This window comes from Diorhabda sublineata, chromosome 3 (assembly GCF_026230105.1).
Source record: "Diorhabda sublineata isolate icDioSubl1.1 chromosome 3, icDioSubl1.1, whole genome shotgun sequence".
Taxonomy (NCBI): Eukaryota; Metazoa; Arthropoda; class Insecta; order Coleoptera; family Chrysomelidae; genus Diorhabda; species Diorhabda sublineata.
The window spans coordinates 22,731,522-22,750,492 of NC_079476.1; the positions used below are offsets into that span (position 1 = coordinate 22,731,522).

At 33.8% G+C, this 18,971-nt stretch overlaps 1 protein-coding gene across 4 annotated transcripts in view; it reads right to left on the reverse strand.

Annotated features, from left to right (window-relative positions):
* The window catches only part of LOC130441924 (probable E3 ubiquitin-protein ligase RNF144A), a 77,920-nt gene that overhangs the window by 18,991 nt on the left and 39,958 nt on the right, over window positions 1–18,971 (reverse strand). For all 4 annotated transcript variants that reach the window (XR_008909659.1, XM_056775807.1, XM_056775805.1 and 1 more), the window contains 3 exons: window positions 13,013–13,283; window positions 2,528–2,690; window positions 485–837 (listed from right to left, as the gene is read on the reverse strand). Coding sequence is in view for 3 of the 4 variants with exons in the window: in XM_056775807.1 (XP_056631785.1) it covers window positions 485–837; window positions 2,528–2,690; window positions 13,013–13,283 (787 nt within the window). In the remaining variant the exon portion in view is untranslated. The remainder of the gene's footprint in view (window positions 1–484; window positions 838–2,527; window positions 2,691–13,012; window positions 13,284–18,971) is intronic.

Sequence of the window (18,971 nt, forward strand, 5' to 3'; positions counted from 1 at the left end):
ATGTTTAAAGAAAAAAGAAGCTCGAAGAAAAGAAATCTTAACCTAACTTAACCTGAAAATATTAATCCCAGATTTTTTGCTATCTTCCTATCAAGTATATTTTAATACGAAAAAAATTACACACATAAATTAGCACACCCAAGGCGTTGCACTGTATTTTCATTTAATTGAGTGTAGATATCAAGAAAAATCATTGCTGATCATAATATTTGATTACGTCATACAAATATAATCCCGAAATTGACATTAATTATATTTTAAGCCTAGAATGCTCGAAATGTTCAAAATGTGTCAAAAAACCAGCCCATATCTAGCTGCCGCGAAGGTAACATGAAGCTTGCACTTTAAAAAAAGGAGTTTAATCAATTTTCTAGACAAATATATCACAATTTTCACAATTTGGGTATCAACTGTCCTGGGAGGCTGTTCATTGATTTAATGTTTTAACCTGTGAATTAAATAAACTAAATTTTAATGTACTTACATCTAGACTAGCAAGGCAATACCAACAAAAAACGTGTTTACACCTTTTGCACATCATCTGGGCACAGCCTTCGTCTTTTTCAATAGGAACATTACACATGGGACAGCACTTGATGAGATCTGAATCGAATGGTATTCCGGGTTCTTCGCTTTTGCCTTCTTTCGACATCTGTTTAGCGAATTCTTCGCAGGAAAGCCCTTCGTGCCATTCAAGTTTGCAATTGCTGCAAAATTTCGACGTACACGTGGGACATAACACCCCTTGCGGTGAACATTTCTGTTGGGGGCATAAAATGCAGACGGTTTCGCAGCCCGCTCGAGGACACCACGTACGCGACTTATCTAATTCTACTTCTGCAATAATATAAAAATAGATAATATGAAACACAAACGATTGGAGGCCATCTATAATTACGTCACATTTTGAGAGGAAAAGTGTGACAAAGGGTACGCGGAGTCATCTGTCTTGGAACCTCTAAAGTATTGAAATAGTAAACCTCAAAACTTGAGGTTCAAGTATCTATTAGAATGGAAATGTTCTACGTATACTGACGAATTTCAATGCACGTATTAGTGGATTTTGAGGTGAAAGCGTGTTGTACAATGTCAGTTGTCGAAAGCTACGAAATACAAAATCAAATCTATTCGAGATGTGGTTAGATCTAGACGGAATTCCTTACCAAAATCTGCCAACAGATAAAACAGAAATCGTACCTCAAAATAGAAAGAGGTTCATTGGGTTGTTTGTGAATGAGATAGGGACTTTATTCGTGTGTTAAATTACCTGCAACACCGACGATGGACGAGATGAAATGTAGAAGATAAGGAAATTCTAAAGAAAAGCAAAGTAGATTCCAGGTCGTCGCTAGCAGCCGTAGGAGGGATAGGAAAAAGTTTTCTCTTGTGCTTTAAGAAAAAGGGTCATCTAGTAATGATCCAGGTTGAAAGAAGTGTTTATTGGTAAGAAGATTCTTTCATTCGATAGGCTTGTAGGTCGTTTAGATGGCTCGTAATGAAGGTTATGTTAATATCGACAAAAACGGTGGAGAGGTTGGTAAGTTGCTTTATATTCGATTATAGAACAGATGAGGGTTTTCCACGTATGAAATATTGTGTATTGTGTAGATTTTTCTGATTGAAATCGAGTGGAGTTGTCATATTTGATTTAAATGGAAATACGCCTATACAAATGAACGAGGAGTTAGACATTGTATACGGTTATTGCATCATCATTTACGACTATGAAATTCTGGTCAGTTGTATTCAAGAGTAGCCGTATCAGCTTGAGTGTTGAAGATGGCCAAAAATTGCGACAACCACCCATATCGTCACCATATACTGACTGAAAAACTATGCATGCGTGAGCTATTGATGAGTTGAGCACCGCGTTCGCTTATTTTTGATTAAAAACGCATCTGAACGGACGTTTTCCAACTACTATTGATGTTGGTTTAAACAAAATCAACTAAATTTTTGCTTCCATTCATAGTTTTACATGTGATTCCGAAAGTGGTCCAAGTGGATCCCCAAGAGTCCAAGAGAAGCTCTACAACAAGAGTGTACTTGAATGTATCAACTAAAACAAGTATTCTGAAAATGGTTTACGAGGGAACTTCTGCTTTAGATGAAAACTGGATCCACACTCCTGAAACGAAAAAACAATTTGCAAAAGACGTATCCCCTTCGAAACAGTTAAAGACGCTTTCATATTTTAATCGACCATCTTCAAAAATGCCAAACAATAACAGGCGAGGACTACGCTTCATCCCTTGATATGCTAAAGGTGGAAATTGCAAGGAAAGAAACGCATTTGAAGAAAAACTGCTTTTCCATTTGGACCACGCACATTCCCACACTTCGATTCCGTTGACCACTGAGAAAAGAATTGATAGGTAGAAAACTGTTCAAACTACTATGATATACCATTACAAACGTTTGACGGACGCGACAAGGTCAAGGGGTAATTGAAAAATTATGAAATTCGTGTGACATAATTTATGGATGACACCTTATGCGATTATTATTTTTCAAGATGTACCATTACCTCTATTAAGTCGATACTTTTTATGTTTATCTAATAAATCGTTTCCAACCAGTCTTTTTATCTCTTCTTCATTTAAAATTCCCTGAGAGGAACATTGCGCATCGGGACACGAAATGTCATAAGCACCTTGGCCTACTTCGAATTCTGCATAAGCCTTCATGCACTGAAAAGAAAATATAAACAATGAATTTTACACGTTTTCAGTGCGTCAGACCTATGACTATTAATGAAAATTGACCGACATAAACCAGTTTTTCCATTGACTGCATTGTTAATCGTTTTATAATAATATGATGAATCATTTAACTATAAAGCTGTGCTAGACTAATAACCAAGCGGACACGAAACAGTTCCCCCACAAGTGAGTCATCTTGGATTAAAAATTGCAATCGATAGCGGACGACTGACATTCATCGACATTAGCATCAACTATTGTCATTATGATTAATATCGCTACAAGTCAACTAAATAGTGTAATAAGGAAATGTTTTTGAATAAGTGACGTTTGGAATAAAATGTATTATCCATAGCTTACGTATTTAATTAGGCTCTAACCGAGGGTTCAATGGTCAGCACTCATAATACTTCATGGCGACCATGACAATAAAAAAGTGTAAAAAAAGTGACAGAAGCAAATTCAAATAGCTGAAAATAAATATTTGCTGGAAGACCGAGGAGAAATAATAAGGAATCGAAGTTGGAACAAGTCAATATGGGAGGTAGTTCAAGTAATGAAGAAATAATCAACGTAGAAGCTGCAGGTCAAAGAAACAATAGTCCCAATTTGTCCCAAACAAGCACCTGCACGTATGATTATCGTTATCATTATATTGGGAGGAATCTACATATATCGAATCATTTAAAATAACCGAAAAAAACCTAATGATTTATCATCGTGAAAGAGGAATTTCAACCCAAGTTCTAATACCGGAATGGCGCAAACATTTTCCAACGGCACTTTCCAAGTGTAAAAAGTCATCAGTGTCAACTACCGCAATCATTAAGAATAATACACTTTATTCAAAACGTCACTAATTCGTAAACATTTTCTTATTCCACTATTTAGTTAACTTGTAGTGCTATTAATTAGTATGTCAAAAGTTTATGATGATAAAATTGATGCCTGAAATTAAAGAAGCGACCCGTGTGTCACTATCTTCAGAGTAGAATTCAGAATTGATTTAAGAGTATGCAAAATCTATAGACCTTAAAGGTAAATATTTCGAAAAGAAGTTTGTTTCGAATTTGTTCGTTTCTGTTTCCCTTTTGTAAAAATTTGAAAGGCAATTGTCAAGAAAAACAAATCAGTCACCGACTTTTTACAAACCGTATTTGCGCTAAGTAAAATTTTCAACTAGTTCTGGATTTGCCTGTCCGAACAAAGCTAATTATATCTGCTCCTTATTCATTTTTTTAATGCCATTCGTTTACTTCAAGCTTTAGCTCACAAAATTTTCATAAAAACTCTTGATATTGATACAGGATGCGAACAAATTAAGTACAACTTTTCATTTTGATTATTGTATTACATATAAGCTTTTAAGTTTTTATCTCAAATTTAGGGAGAATAAACTCAATTTTAATTTCGGTAGTGAATATTTGTATGATTTCAATGACAATGTAACAAAATTTAATGTACAAGGTATGATATAAACTAAGGTTGGAAGGGGAACAATTTACTGTTTAACCAGATTCAACACTATGCGACTTTTTCCGTAAATAAAGAATGTACCAAAAGGGAAATTATTGTAACATATATTTTCAAATAAAACTTGCTATATACTCGCCTATGGTGTATGTTTCCGATAGCCAAGTCATCGTTTGACGGGACTGTATCATATCATTTGTGTAAACTGTTCGAAAAATACAGGGTGATTCATTAAGAATGTCCAATCTCCGAACTGAGATTCTAGACCTCAAAATATGATGCTCAACATGCCTCATGCAAATATTGCTAGTTTCCGAGTTACAGTAGAGTTAAAGTTTAAATTTAAATTTTGATTTTCTCAATAATTTTTTATGTTTTCACAATTTCTCTTTGAAAATTGGCAATTTTACGTTTTTTGGCATGAGGAATCATAATTTGCACTCTAATTTAACAATGCTAATAGAGGGCGCTAGTTACACTTGTTTGTGTTAATTAAATCAAAGTAAACTTTTTTGGGGCTAAACAAAAAGCGTTAAATTCTACAAAAAAAGGTTACTCTTCTTTGATTCGTGTAACTCAATCAATAAAAAAAATTATTATTCCTTAAATATGTAACAATAACAAATTTGTAAACAAAAATAAAACACTTCAAAGCAAATGCTCAAAATGCCCACCATTTACTTCAATACACTTTATGATCCGCTAAACTTTTAAATATCAGTAATGACTGTGAAAAAACAGCATATTATATACAAGTGCAGTTTGGAGAAAAACTAAGTTCTCAGGGGTTACATGTAGTTCAGAATGTCATATGTACTGCAACACAAAGGATCCATCCATCATAATAATTAGAATGTGGGATCGCTCTAGCTGCGAAAGATTGTAGTGTAGTGATTGTGAATAGAGGCTTCGAACTCTACGTAGTAGAATCTGCACGTTGCATCTTCAGGTGTTCATTGAAGCAGCAATATCCCAACAAGACATCTAATATTCCTGAATTGTTATTACTCAAGTTGTAGTCTTCAGTTATAGGTTCCTAGGAGTATTTTTGTAAACTATTCCTATAACTGGTTTTCTTCTGTGTACCTCCTTTTCTAGAGTTTTCTCTTTTGTAAGGTAGCCAATCCAACAGAAGGATTTAAGTAATACCAAGCCTGTCCCGGGAAGGGAAGTCTCCGTTTATCACTGATGACTTATTCTCTAAACCAGTCATGTCAAAGGGCCAGGCTCAAAAGTTAATAAGGCCCTCGATCGCAATGTGTCACAGAAAGAAGAATCATGTTGTTTAGAGCTTTTAGACTTCATTCGATTCCTCTACGAATGTTTTATAACTTTTTTATTTTCAATTTGGCCCACCTACGAATTGAAAATTTAATATATGGCTCTCTGCAAAATTGAGTTTGACACCTCTGCTCTAAACATGAAGCTTTCGTCACTATCGTCCACCATCGTCGTGTATATTCACAGAAGTATATTTGAGTAGAAGCCCAACTCTTCCCTACGACGTTTCTTTACTTAATAAGGGCTCTTGTGGCTTTACTGGTTATCACCTTCTTATGTTTGTTCTATAGGAATTTACCATTTAGGGTGAGTCACAAATATTTTTCACTCAATGGCGTTAAAATTTGATTTTTATATGTTGCGAAAATGAAATTCTATATATACTAACAGTAAATTAGTTTTAATAGTAACAGAAAACGGTTTTAATTGTTTGGTAAACATGGAAAAAAGACAAATTTTGAATATGAGTATTTTACTTCACAGACCTTTTTATGTTTTTCTTAGTACATACATCTTCTTTGAATTTAGGCCTCTTTTGATTGGTTTCAAAAAAAATATGGAATATTGGAAGTGTTCTGTCCCTCGAAATCATTTGTGAAAGTAAAATCGTTTATTTTCAAATCAACCTCGTATATTGAAAAATAAATTATTCAATAACGATAGAGATATTTAAATGGAATAATATTATCGTTATTCATGTATTTTATTGCTCTGTCTTTAATTCGATAACAGAAGTACCAATAAAAACTTGACCCATCAGAACTTTCTTATAAACGCGTGTTGTTTCACATTGACATTCGTGAGAAATTTGAACTTTCTTCTTTAGTTATGGAAAATATTTTTATCTTTTTCATTATATTATTTTTTTATATCAATATGGATATCCGAAAAGGCCAGAAAAAAGTAGTTAGTAGTAATTAATCAAATCAATAATGTTTATTTTGCACACAAGATTCAGAGTCATTCAAATGATTTAAAAAAAAGCGTAAAACGACCGAAGACAATTTGCTCTCAACGTTTAAAATGGAAAAATAGATTGAAAAAAATTGGTCGTCCTAGCATCCACGCCCCAACAATCTGCCTTGAGAAGAGCCCCACTTTCGACCTTTACGACAACATTTAATTCAAAATGTGAGAACAGAGGATTGTTTATGATATTATAAATGTTGATAATTTATTGGTAGTAGTATTTTAATTAAATTATATTATTATAATTGATTATTGGACTTTTATACGTCATTACAAGCATTTAACTGCATGGATTTAAACATACGAGGGTTGTTTAAAATGTTTATCCCCTAACAAAAAAACAAGACACCTTTTTCCATAATAATTTTTTGTTTTCAACATAGTATCCTTTTGAATTTGAAGTCCAGCCATGCTCTAATATTTTTAACACCCCTAACCGTCTTTCTCCATAAAATAGGCGTTTACATATGCATAATGCCTCCTGAAGCTTTAATATAAGTAAACATATAAATGTTGTTGAGATTTGGTACATACGGTGGGTGGTCAACCACTAAGTGCCATTCGTGAATTTTAGCTGAAGCGATGATCCAAATGTACAAAAGTGCGTTGTCTTGATGAGAAAGCGCTTCACTTTATTTTTAATGCGATCATTTTGGTGCAACTTTCCCTTATCAATCAAAGATAGTCATCTCATGTTATTGTTTTAACTTTTGGAAGATTGTCGATGAACATAATCCCATGTCTATTCCAAAAAACAGCCAATGAAACGGTCTCTGAATACAGCAATCAGATTAACAAAACGTGAAATACGAGGTTCATCTGCCTACTCGTGGTCTTTTCAATTTCAAGAATAATGTTAGTTTGTTTCCTTTTTATCAAATGATTACAAATATCTCAAAAAACGGACGATGAAACGGTCTTTGCATTTTTTCGAGTCGGTTCGCTCTTTTGACTGTTTTTATTTTCGTTCCAGGAGTCTACTGTTGGATCCAGGATTTACATGTAGCATACCAGATGCTATGTGCAGAAGATTCAGGAACGCAGGCGGCGAGAGGGTTTTCACTTGGACGATATTATGTGTTTTTTTAATGCAATTTCAAAAGTATAAAAATTTTTTACCCTTAGCAATCAGTGAATATTAACAAAAATCTTAATTCGGCGGTTGCTGTGAGATCTTGGTTCAGATCTTCACTAAGTATGACATTATCGTGATTTAACAAATTTTTGTGTTAATCTATAGGAAGTTTAAATGAAATTTTGTATGGGAAAAAGCACATTGTGGTTAATCTGATTGATTTTTACTAATAATCCCCAAAATTTCTTTCGTTTCGGTACATCCACAGCTATATACAGGAATTGAATGTAAAAAAAACGAGCCTACTATGAGGAGGAGTTTATTATGACCCCCGTCATATACATAAGTATACATAATTTTTCAGGCTACTGATTAGAATTATTGTTAAAATTGGCTAGTTATCGTTGATGTTTACTTTATGCTAATTAATGTAAATATACTAAGTTCAAGTGTGCCTAGGAGGCTAACGAAATTTGAAAATATATGAAATGTCGTCATAGGTTGTGTAATATTCATTATTGTTGAATATATAATTAAATGCGTTGGAATGTTAAAACCTAATGAAAAAAACCGTTAGAGATGATTTGTAAAATTAAGTTTAAAATTATCTGGTCTAAAACAACTTTTATTCTATCAATCAATTTTATGTTCCTGGAAGTTTGTTGTAAGTCGAAAAAAATTTTATTTAACATAACAGAATATTTCGAAAATACTTATATAGAGTATCTAGAAATGTTTCAATTGACCGCACCTGCCAATCATTTTCCACCAAAGATCCGATATATTTTTAAAAAGGACATTGTCGAAAATCGAAGTCTGTAATGGAGCAGTACCCGGGGCGCATAGTTTACACGCAATGCACCATGTGATAATAACATAGAAAAAGTAGCTTGATGTTGAAAAACACAGATGGGAATTCAAAATTTTGGTTGAACTCGTAAGGTCCACGAACATGGAAACAAACGAATCCGTCTTTATCTATTTGAAATCGATGCCAATCATAGAGAATTAAAAAATCCTTACTGTATTCCGATTTTAAAGGAGAATTTGCAATTAAAAAATTACAAAAAATGAAGGATACAGACTACGAAAATCGTTCCACTAAACTCTACGACGATTTAACGACTTTTTGGTGACGGATGCTGACACGATTTGGTGAATGGTCAAGTTAATAAGCAGAACTGTCGAAACTGAGCAAAAGTAAACCTAAGACAATAGCACAATCCAAAGATCATTAAATGACCTAATAAGTCTCCTAAAGGTATAAAGGGTCCTTATTTTTATGAAGACTGACAGAACCCACCGCTGAATGCTCAATTTTTGGTGAGCTTCAAGGTTTCAACTTAAGAACATGGTTTCAACAAAAAGGGAACACTTCTAATTTATTAAATCAAACAGATGAAGTGAAATATTCCCTAAGGTACAGATAACATCAACTGCCCTTTTAGAATCCTCGACCTTAGCCATCTTGACTATTTCGTGTGGAGGTACTTTAAAAATAAGATTCATAAGAAAATTCGACAAATCTAACGCAAAAATACCGTGAGCAACGTGTCAGCGTGTAATCTTTAAGCTTTGTTCAAGATTAGAAGCATGCTGGAGGTGTATGGGCTCTGAATACAGCAATTAGATTAACAAACCGTGAAATACGAGGTTCATCTGCTTTGTCGTGGTCTTTTTAATTTCAAAAATGATGTCGATTTGTTTCCTTTTTTAGCAAATGTTATTTTCGAATGGTACTAAATCTTACCAGTAATGACAATTGGGCCAAAGACTTTTAGCGACCAATAACACGTAAATAAATCATGATGATGAAGAAAACTATTGGACGATGAAGAAAAGTATTAGACTGTTTTTATGTGATTATGTGAATTATGAATCTAACTCTTTACGTGCAGGGGGTGGAAAAAGCTTAACGTCAAATTGTCGACCGAAATTAAATTGTTGATTTTTCGCCATTTTCATGTTGCTTTTTTTTACATGTTTACCACCAATTGTCCATCGTCCAAATTTGTTTTTTGCTATATTTTCGTGAAACTTAGCGAAAAGATATCTAGCATGAAACTTGTAAGCGTATCCAGACTTAGAAATACGTTTTTCTTTAATATTTTCTAGAAAAATCTCTCTCGATGTTACAGTGTCCGTCCCGCCATAGAACGCACCTATACAGCGACCTTTGGAGTTTAGGTTTTGCTCAGGTATCAATGACTTTTTTTGATGTCCATGTCGAAAAAAGGGAAATTGTTTCATTTTCGGAAACATCTGTTGAAATGCATCTATGTGGCGGAAAAGAGAACTGTTCAGATTCGTGCTACAAAAAATAAGGAAAACAAAGACTTCAGATCAAGAACAAATTTGATAATATTTCACTGTTTCGGCCAACGAAAAACGCAATCCCTCAACAACGTTTTCCAGACATATCTACGTAACTAAGCTCGGAGTCTTCTCCTCGGGAATGTGGAATTAATTTGCACCACAACCGAACCTACTCCACTTAAGCTTTTGAAACTTATATAAACGTTGGACTGCTGATGGATGTAGGAAAGCAGGAATCGGTTGCTGTGTTTGCTTTGCAGTGATCAAAAATGCAACAACGTCGCCAGAATCAACATTTTACTCAACAAAGACCTCGATGAAGGTAATGATGGTGATATTTCGACAGTCACGACTGTGAAGAAACTTCTCCAGCCAGGACCATCAAAACGATAAAAAATATAAAAAATAAGCGCTTTTGTTATATTATATTGCTTAAAAATAACTTTATAAACAAATGTACCATCCGTAATGACGTGCTAGACATCTTTTCGACATCCTTCACGAGATTTTCTTTATTTTAAAGAATCTGTGACCAATGAGCCATTTAATTCTAACTTAATGTCATAGAGTTTGAAACTTGAAACTGATGTATACTCATAAGCATTCGTTAGATTCTATAGAATTGATTGCACTGTGTACATGCACACACAAGCTCTGCTTCTGCACTATAAAAACTAAACTAGCTCGAAGTACTTGTTCCTCTTGAGACTTATTTCTCGAGAAAATAGCAAAAAACAAATGACACCTCTTAAATTCCTTATTTTTCGATCGATATCTTAATAACGATGAACGATAGGTGAAAAATCTGAAGGACCTTAATTGTAGATCGTGAAAAAAGCCACAAAGTATTGAATTAAAATTTTCGTAACTTAACGGAGAGGAAAGTTATTATGAAAAATCTGAATTCAATCTTTTCAAGGCTTTTCTAGTGTACTCAAATTTAACTTGTTCGGTTCACATGCTTCTCCAACTGTGTGTAATAACTGGATATGTTATTTATCTTCGGACCGGAGGCTAAGCAGTATTTTCTTTGTTTTATTAAAATTATGGATACGATTAATTTCAACAAATGATAATTGAGTTAGTGTAAACATATTGTAATATAAAAAAGTATTGAATATTTCACCAAGTATTATAAACTAACTATATCAGTAAAAATTATTCATAATTGTGGTTAATTATATAAAATTAATATGAAAAATGCGAAATTCTCAATCAAGGTTATAATTTTTTGAAACTAGTTAATTGTGTTATAATGTGTCTCTGTATATGTGGAACGACTCTTGTAACAGAGAAAAAATTCTCTAGGTTTATCTCATCTTTATCTTGGCAGAATAATTCCTAATATAATTTAAGTTTTGAAAAATCTATGGTTTAGAAGTAATCCAAAAAAACCTGTTTTTCAGTAATGTAAATCATTCAGAATTCTCTTTCGATAAACATCCCTTCCTAATACAAAAAAATCGATTATTGTAAGGTCTGGGGATCTAGTACGTCGACATGTCAGTCATTTTCCCAAACCATCTTTCACTAAACTGATATTCAGCCTATCAGAAATCCTATGTGTAGAATGACCAGGACAACCGTCACATTAAGAGAAATAAATCGTCGACTATTTAAAATAATTTTATCCATAAATATTCGCAAACTTGGTAGAGTATCGATCAAAAGTTTTTACCCACCCTATACTTGGCGTGATAGACAACAAATAAAAGCAATACGATTGATTTTGATATTAATATTTTGAAGAAAAAATATAAATAAGAATATAGAAATATATGAAGAAATATATGAAGTGGAAGTAGGACGCTGCGTTCTAACTTCCCTGTTCAATTTGTGCCATAACTCAATCGGGTTGAGATCAGACGACTGTGACGGCCAAATCATTACTTTCAGTAGATTCTTCCTGTCCAATTCTTTCAGAACTATTCGAGGAATGGTTGGGATCGTTGTCGTCAGGCGGTGGCCAGAACGTACTATATTTTCCCTAAGTATTTTTTATAGCCATCTTTTTTCAAAATCCTTTCCATTTTTAACGGGTCTCCAATCACCCTTCTTCCTAAACATCCCCCTTAATTTTATTTTAACGCAGATCCCTAGATTAATTGATCTGAGCTGTTATCTCTGGGCCTCTGGACCCATGAGTCGTCGATCACGTTTACTGATCAATACAATACGTTTATCTTCAGCGGTTGTTGTTTTTTGAGGACTCCCTGAACGTTTTCTATCGCTCCTGGTTTCCGTATATTTTCACACTGTAGTCCACGGTACGTCGAGGTATTTCTTTCAGAATTATTCGAGAAATACTTGGGATCGTTGTCATCAGGCGGTGGCCAGAACGTACTACATTTTTCTTCACTATTTTTTATAGCTTTCTTCAAAATCCTTATAATTTTTAACAGGTCTCCAGTCCCCCATACTCCTAAACATCCCTAAACCATCTTTTGCCTTTTTATGTTCGTTGGACCACTGAGATCTCTTAATTTTATTTTGACGTTCTAAAAACGCGGATCACTAGATTCATTGATCTGAGCTAATCTCTGGGCCCTTGAGTCGTCGATCACGTTTACTGATAAATACAATACGTTTATCTCCAGTGGTTTCAGCGGTTTTTTTCAAGCTGCCTTTAACGTTTTCTATCGCCAAAGCTCCCGGTGTCCATATTTTTTCAAGTTGTAGTCCACGGTACGTCGAGGTATTTTTAATTCGGCGGCAATGGTACTGTCACTTTTGCCTAGATTGAGACTTTTTGCACGAATTTCAAACGATGAGAACGAAAACAATTCGTACACCTACCTCACAAAAGAAAGTCTTTGTCCAAAACGTATATATGACATGTTCTAGGGGCTCACAGGTGTAGCTGGGACTAAACTACAATCATGAACACAGAAGACACAATAAAATAAAGATGAGCAAATAAGCCTGTACTTGCGTTTTCAAGACACCGATTCGACCTTCGTATGACAATATGATATCATATTTTTTACTTGATAATACTTGATCAAACCGAGATCGGATCGAGAACAAGCTTTGAACATTATAGTGAGGATAGAATCTAACTTTGACCATCTCTAATTGAATATACTATTAACCGGATAGACAAAAATAGATTCTTTAATTAGTAATAAATAGGTATAATGTATCACATCAAATTTCGGAATATGATGACTTTTGTTACATATAATAAGATTCTTACCTCTAAGCAAAAGGCACACTCACACTGCCCGATCCGCATGACATTCTGCGAAGGCACCTCGGACAAGCAGAGCTTGCATAACGTTGGTGGTTCGCCGGGTGGTACCGCAACGAAACCTCCCGTTGAAGAATTTAAAGAATATCTCGAACTCGAAGCTAAAGTTAATAGACTGGAACAACGCGAACACATACGCAAGTGGGAATCGTTAGGCGATACTCTTAATCTGTTAACGGGTTGAAGTGGTTCTATACTGCTAGAAGACGACGCATTTCTGTAAAAAAAGTCTAATTTTAATGTATTAAATAAAAAGTTGTTGTACACTATCGAAATAATACGAATGTCCAAGTGACATTTGAATAATTCTTCTTTTTTACCTTTTGAGAAATGCTGATTTTATTAATGTTCATACAAAATGCTATTACATCACTCAATAAATCATGTGACTGACACACACATAGCGCTGTCATTGTCAAATTCATATGACGTTTATGAAGTACCAACTTTTAAAAGTAGACTACTTTTAATATTTTCTAAACTACGGATTCAACATAATTTCGTGTGCTATCGAAAAGAACCATTTGGTTTGCTGAATTTAAACGTGGTCGTACAGACACCGATGTGAACGTGCTGGTCGTCCAATTGAGGTGGTTTCTTCAGAAAACATCGAAAAAGTCCACAAACTGGTTATACCTAATCGTAAATTGCGAGAGATAGCTGAGGCCGTACAGATATCCGAAAGCAGTGTGTTTTTTCAATATGAGTGCCGCGTCGATCAAAAATAACTTGTTGATGATTCAGAACAGTGTTTGGAGATGTTTGCACGTAATAAATCAAATTTTTTCGTCGATATGTGACATGGGATGAAACATGGATCCATCACTTCACTCCGGAATCAAAATGATCATCATCTGAGTGGACTAAAGCCGATGAACCATATCCGAAGCGTCCAAAGGCACAACAGTGAGCTGGGAAGGTTATGGCTTCATTATTTAGGGATACGCATGGAATATTCTTCATCGACTATCTCTAAAAGGGAGAGACAATCAATAGCGAATACTACATTGAGTTGTTGGATCATTTGATTGCAAAAAACAAGGAAAAAACCACTACTTCACCACCAAGACAATGCACCCATCCACAAGTCGATGGCAACGATGATTAAATTGAACGAAGTCACTACTGGCTATTAGCTGATGTCAAAAAAATGCTCGTCAGTAAGAAATTCATCTCAAATGAAGAAGCAGTTGCTGAAACTGAGCATATTTTGAGGCAAAAGACAAATCCTTCTAGAAGCAAGTTAGAGAAGCGTTAGAATCATTGTATTGCTCTTGAAAGATTGATGAATAAAATCGATTTTTAGAGAAAACCGTTTTTTTCTTAGTTAGACGCAAGACTTATTGAGTGATGTGTTAACATGTATATTATCTCAAACATTATTCTATTCGTAATCAAAATATGTTAAAAAATTCGAGACATATTTATCTTTTTCTTTTTTTACATATGTTTATTTGTTACCGAATTAATTAACAACCAAATAACTGCATATCTGAATACTGATTATAATCGAACGAGGCAAAAACTAAAAAAATAAAACATCTAAACAGAAGTTCTGTACTCTACATATTTTATGAGGAATAAAAGATATAAGGTTATCCTGATAAGAACCATATAAGGTAAAACTGAACAGGATCTAATCAATGATCTGCGTTACATCCTCATCAGATCCTTGTCAAGGTCCTAATCGGGTCCTTCCAAAAAATTCTAGTCGGGTTATTCAGCTGTGTAGCTAAACGCGACACTCATAAACTATTCTGCTAGCGTCAATTCCAAATATTTTCATAAGTATTTTTGAATTTGGACGATTCCGAAAAAAATATAATAAATTATGCAGCTATTAAGCCTCTTTTTGTCACGAAACTGGAGATAATAGAAGACTTTTGGTTATTTGTATAATAAGAGGGCCGTTTTTTTTCAACCTCCGATCGTCCGTGCAGACGTTACGCGGAGAGAAGAAACTAGGCAAAGTAGGTAACTTCAAAGTTCTCGCACTACACACTCCTCCATTGTTGACATTCAGGCGTCAGTCGGCGTTGTGCTACGTGTGATCCGTTTTCTACATGCTGAAGGCTATAGTGCTGCACATACATCGGAGAATGAATCGCGTGTATGTGAAAAACTTCATGAGGTGTTGGGCGTGAATGGTGTCAAAGTCAAATATGTACATTATTAAAGTTTTGACGATTGCCCCGTAAAACCGTAGTTGATTGATCAAATTCCAAACTGTCTATAAAAATTACATTGTAATGATGAAATCCCACTTCCTCCAGCAATAGATTCTATCTATTTATAGATATTAATGCGGATTATGATTTTACGCTAATAGGATACTGCAGCAATTACGTAAACATATAAATCCCCCGTTCTATTCGTATACTTCCAATAAAATTGGTTCGATTAAAAAATTATACGGAAAGATATAATTAGATAAAGATAGCTTAGATATCACACAAGCACGTGTTGGAGTTTAATGTTCAAAATCGCATCACGTTTAATAAGATTTACGATCAATAGGATGCAGAATATTTTGTAACATATCAAAATTTTATGACGAAAATTGGCAGATCAAAGAAAATAGCTGATTGGTGGGTGAATGAATCAATAGTGAAAATTCTGCTAACTTATTAAGTGGATTTGATGAAAATTTCACTGAAAATGGTTACAATGATATAGTTATTTATGTAACAACTTGTAATCACAATCACATGAATAGAAAAATGGCCTTTATGCACGAAATTCATATAATATTTTTTCTAGCACCGAAAATTCTAAATAGATATACATATATATGTTTCAATTTGAATTTTAAATGTCAGATTCAATACAAGAAGATATTTTAGTCACTCACAGCCGACTTATATGCGTCCTATTCTATTGTAACGTTTTTATCGTATTTCTTCACACTCATAATGTTCGTAGGGTGAATTATTAACACTAATCTCATACGTTCTCAATTTATTTACACACTATAACTACACTAAACTTACAATAAATCACTTGTCACTATCACTTAAACAATTTATTTGAACTCTTTGACTACTCTGCTAATTCGTTCTCTTCACTACGACTATTTATTTAAAGCTAACTAACTGCGTTTACACAAATCATTTATATACCTTTATAGAGTTCTAGAGCAAAAAGAAATAAATAAATAGACTTTCCTAAAAATTATTTGGAAGAAACACTGTAAATAAATCGCCTTCTACTAAAAAATTATATACAAATAAACGTTAAACAAGTTCTTCCAATATTCACCAGTGTGAATGTTTTATACACTCGAAAGAGCATATAAAGTACGAACGTACGTTTAATAGAAAAAACAAAATTTTTACTGTTACCGAGCGTTAAGTACGTACTTTTGATACTATTTCGAATGCGTAAAACCTTATTTTACACTAATGCGTAAAGAAACATACTTTGTAGATTAGTGCGCAAGGTAGCGGAGTGGCTAAAGTATAAGGAAGATGGTCCCAGGTTCAAGTCGCGTTCATTCCATATTCATATAATTTATATAAATAAAAATACTTGTATCTTAACACACAACACTACAAATCGCCACTGATAATAGTTGAATCCAAACTAAATATTTTACTAATTTGAAGAAAAGGACGAATTTGGTGTTCTACTAGATAACAATTTTGAGACCCACCCTGACATACAGTCAGGGTAGGTAACGACAAATAAAACCAAGCAGAGGATATCTGGTAGAGAAAAGGGGTAGACCAAAAAAAAAACGGTGAAGAGAAGCGGTGGAAGAAGACCCTAGAGAATCAAACATCCAGAGCTGAAAAGAAAAAGCTTAGGACCGAAAGAAGAGGAGAGAAATTACAGAGCTATGGACCTAAGTGGTCTGCATATAAGCCTAGGACGTCTATTTTGAAATATCCAGCCGGCTTTTTCATCTAAACGTTTCCAGGACCGCGAGGCTACACTTTATTTCTCACAGGTGTTACTAATTAGTAAAATTCGTTACTTTTTATTTATTGCTCACAACATTCCAGTTATCTTTATGAATTTCCTTTTGTTTCAAGCAAATTTTGTTTCGTGTAAATTCGTATCATCTGTTTAGTTTTTTATTTAAATATAAATTCAGTATTTTTATGTTAAGTATAAGCTCCTTTTTATTCTAATCTGTTCTACCTACTCATTCCGTCTTCAGTATTTTCCATCTGTGTTCACGTTTCCTTTCTCATTTTATTTATTTTTTGCCGGGTTGGAATTCAACCTCAAAAAGGACGCAACCGGTACACCACCATTTTATTAAATTCAACTCCAACAACTGGGAACTCAGTTGATAATTTATAACTGCTTTTATTCGTTGTGCTCTTTTGGATACACACTTAATGCGAATTAATTATTTTTTACAAGGTTACAAGATAAAGTTTGCTGAAGATAAAGTATAATGAAACGAGTTCATGAATAATATGATTGTCGTAAAGTTGTGTAAAAGATATGGCTATTAAATATCGAGACTGGTCATACATCGCGACATCTGTCTGACTCTTCAGAATGCGCGCCGTTTTGTCTTTCACAGCTTCAACAGACGCAAATATTGTTCTTTATAATCCAGATTTTATTACATGTTATTACCTTTTTTAATAAGTTTTGATAAGTTTGAGTCATTGCATTTAAAGTGTCAATACAAATATTTTTCCGAGCTTCTTGTTCAAATGTGAGAATTTTGGGCAGCAGTTTGTCAATTCCTATAGATTCAGTAATCAAACGAATACTTAGCCGACGATCAAATCGAACGACTTTTTTCAATATTTTCATCAATTTTTCACGTGGATGAGCGTTCGAACGTGAATCGTCTTCAAAGATATTCTCGGTTTAAAACATATAACATTCAATGTATACTTGTTTTAATAAATTATAAGTTTCAGTTGCATTTTTTCCAATTTTAGGCTTCAGTTGTCTGTCGTTAACCTTTGGCGCACGCGTGCAATTGCTGTAGCAGCGTTAGGCTCGTTAATTAATAGCCACACCTCGTAGGTAGAAATAAGAAATTATCCTGATGCTAAAGTTGTAATTAGTTTAACACTTTTTAAATGTAGTTAAGCTAGAAAAGTGTTGCGAGAGTAACACACACTATTACAACTTGTAACAGAAAAATTGACCTCGACATTATATTCAAACAATTAAAATGCCATTAATTTTATCGCTTTATGTGTTGAAACAATTATTTACCTTAACAATATATCAGGTACATCAATATTGGCAACAAACATAGGAAATTTGATAGTTGACTCATTTTTTAATTATAATCACATGATGTAGTGGAAGTAGGTTGATTGAAAATTTCTCCATGAACATATGGAGTTAGTCTACATGACCGTACTTTAGAATTATTCTCAAATCGATTTAAACATTATTCATGGTGATAATATGATCGATCTTAAGGTTGTATTTCCATAATTAGCAGATGCTTAAAAAGTATCGATATTTTACAAGTAATATTTCCAAATTTTTTATTCCTTTTAGACCGTAATGTTCCCGTCAGGAAGGACTTTTAACATTGAGGAAAAGTCAAAGCGGGCACGGCAATCTGCGAGCAAGCAAAAGAGACAGCAGCTATTTTGCTTATTTCAGCAAAAGGATTAAATACCTCGAAGGAGTACTACAGCCTCTTTTGGTAAGAGTCAACGTGTTTTGAAAGCAAAATTATGAATAAAATATTTTCTAGGTATAGGTGCAAAGCGACTCTGGAAACAATCTACAATTTTTCTTATCTATTTGATATTTTTCAATCTTTGATTATAATATATACAGGGTGTCCTACAACGAGTTAAAACTATCTGTATATGGGAAAATACTAAAATAGTAAAATCATGAAAATTTCTACGTTTGGGTTTTCGGATACGATCTTTTTAACGAAAATATTTTAAATGGAACACCCTGTATA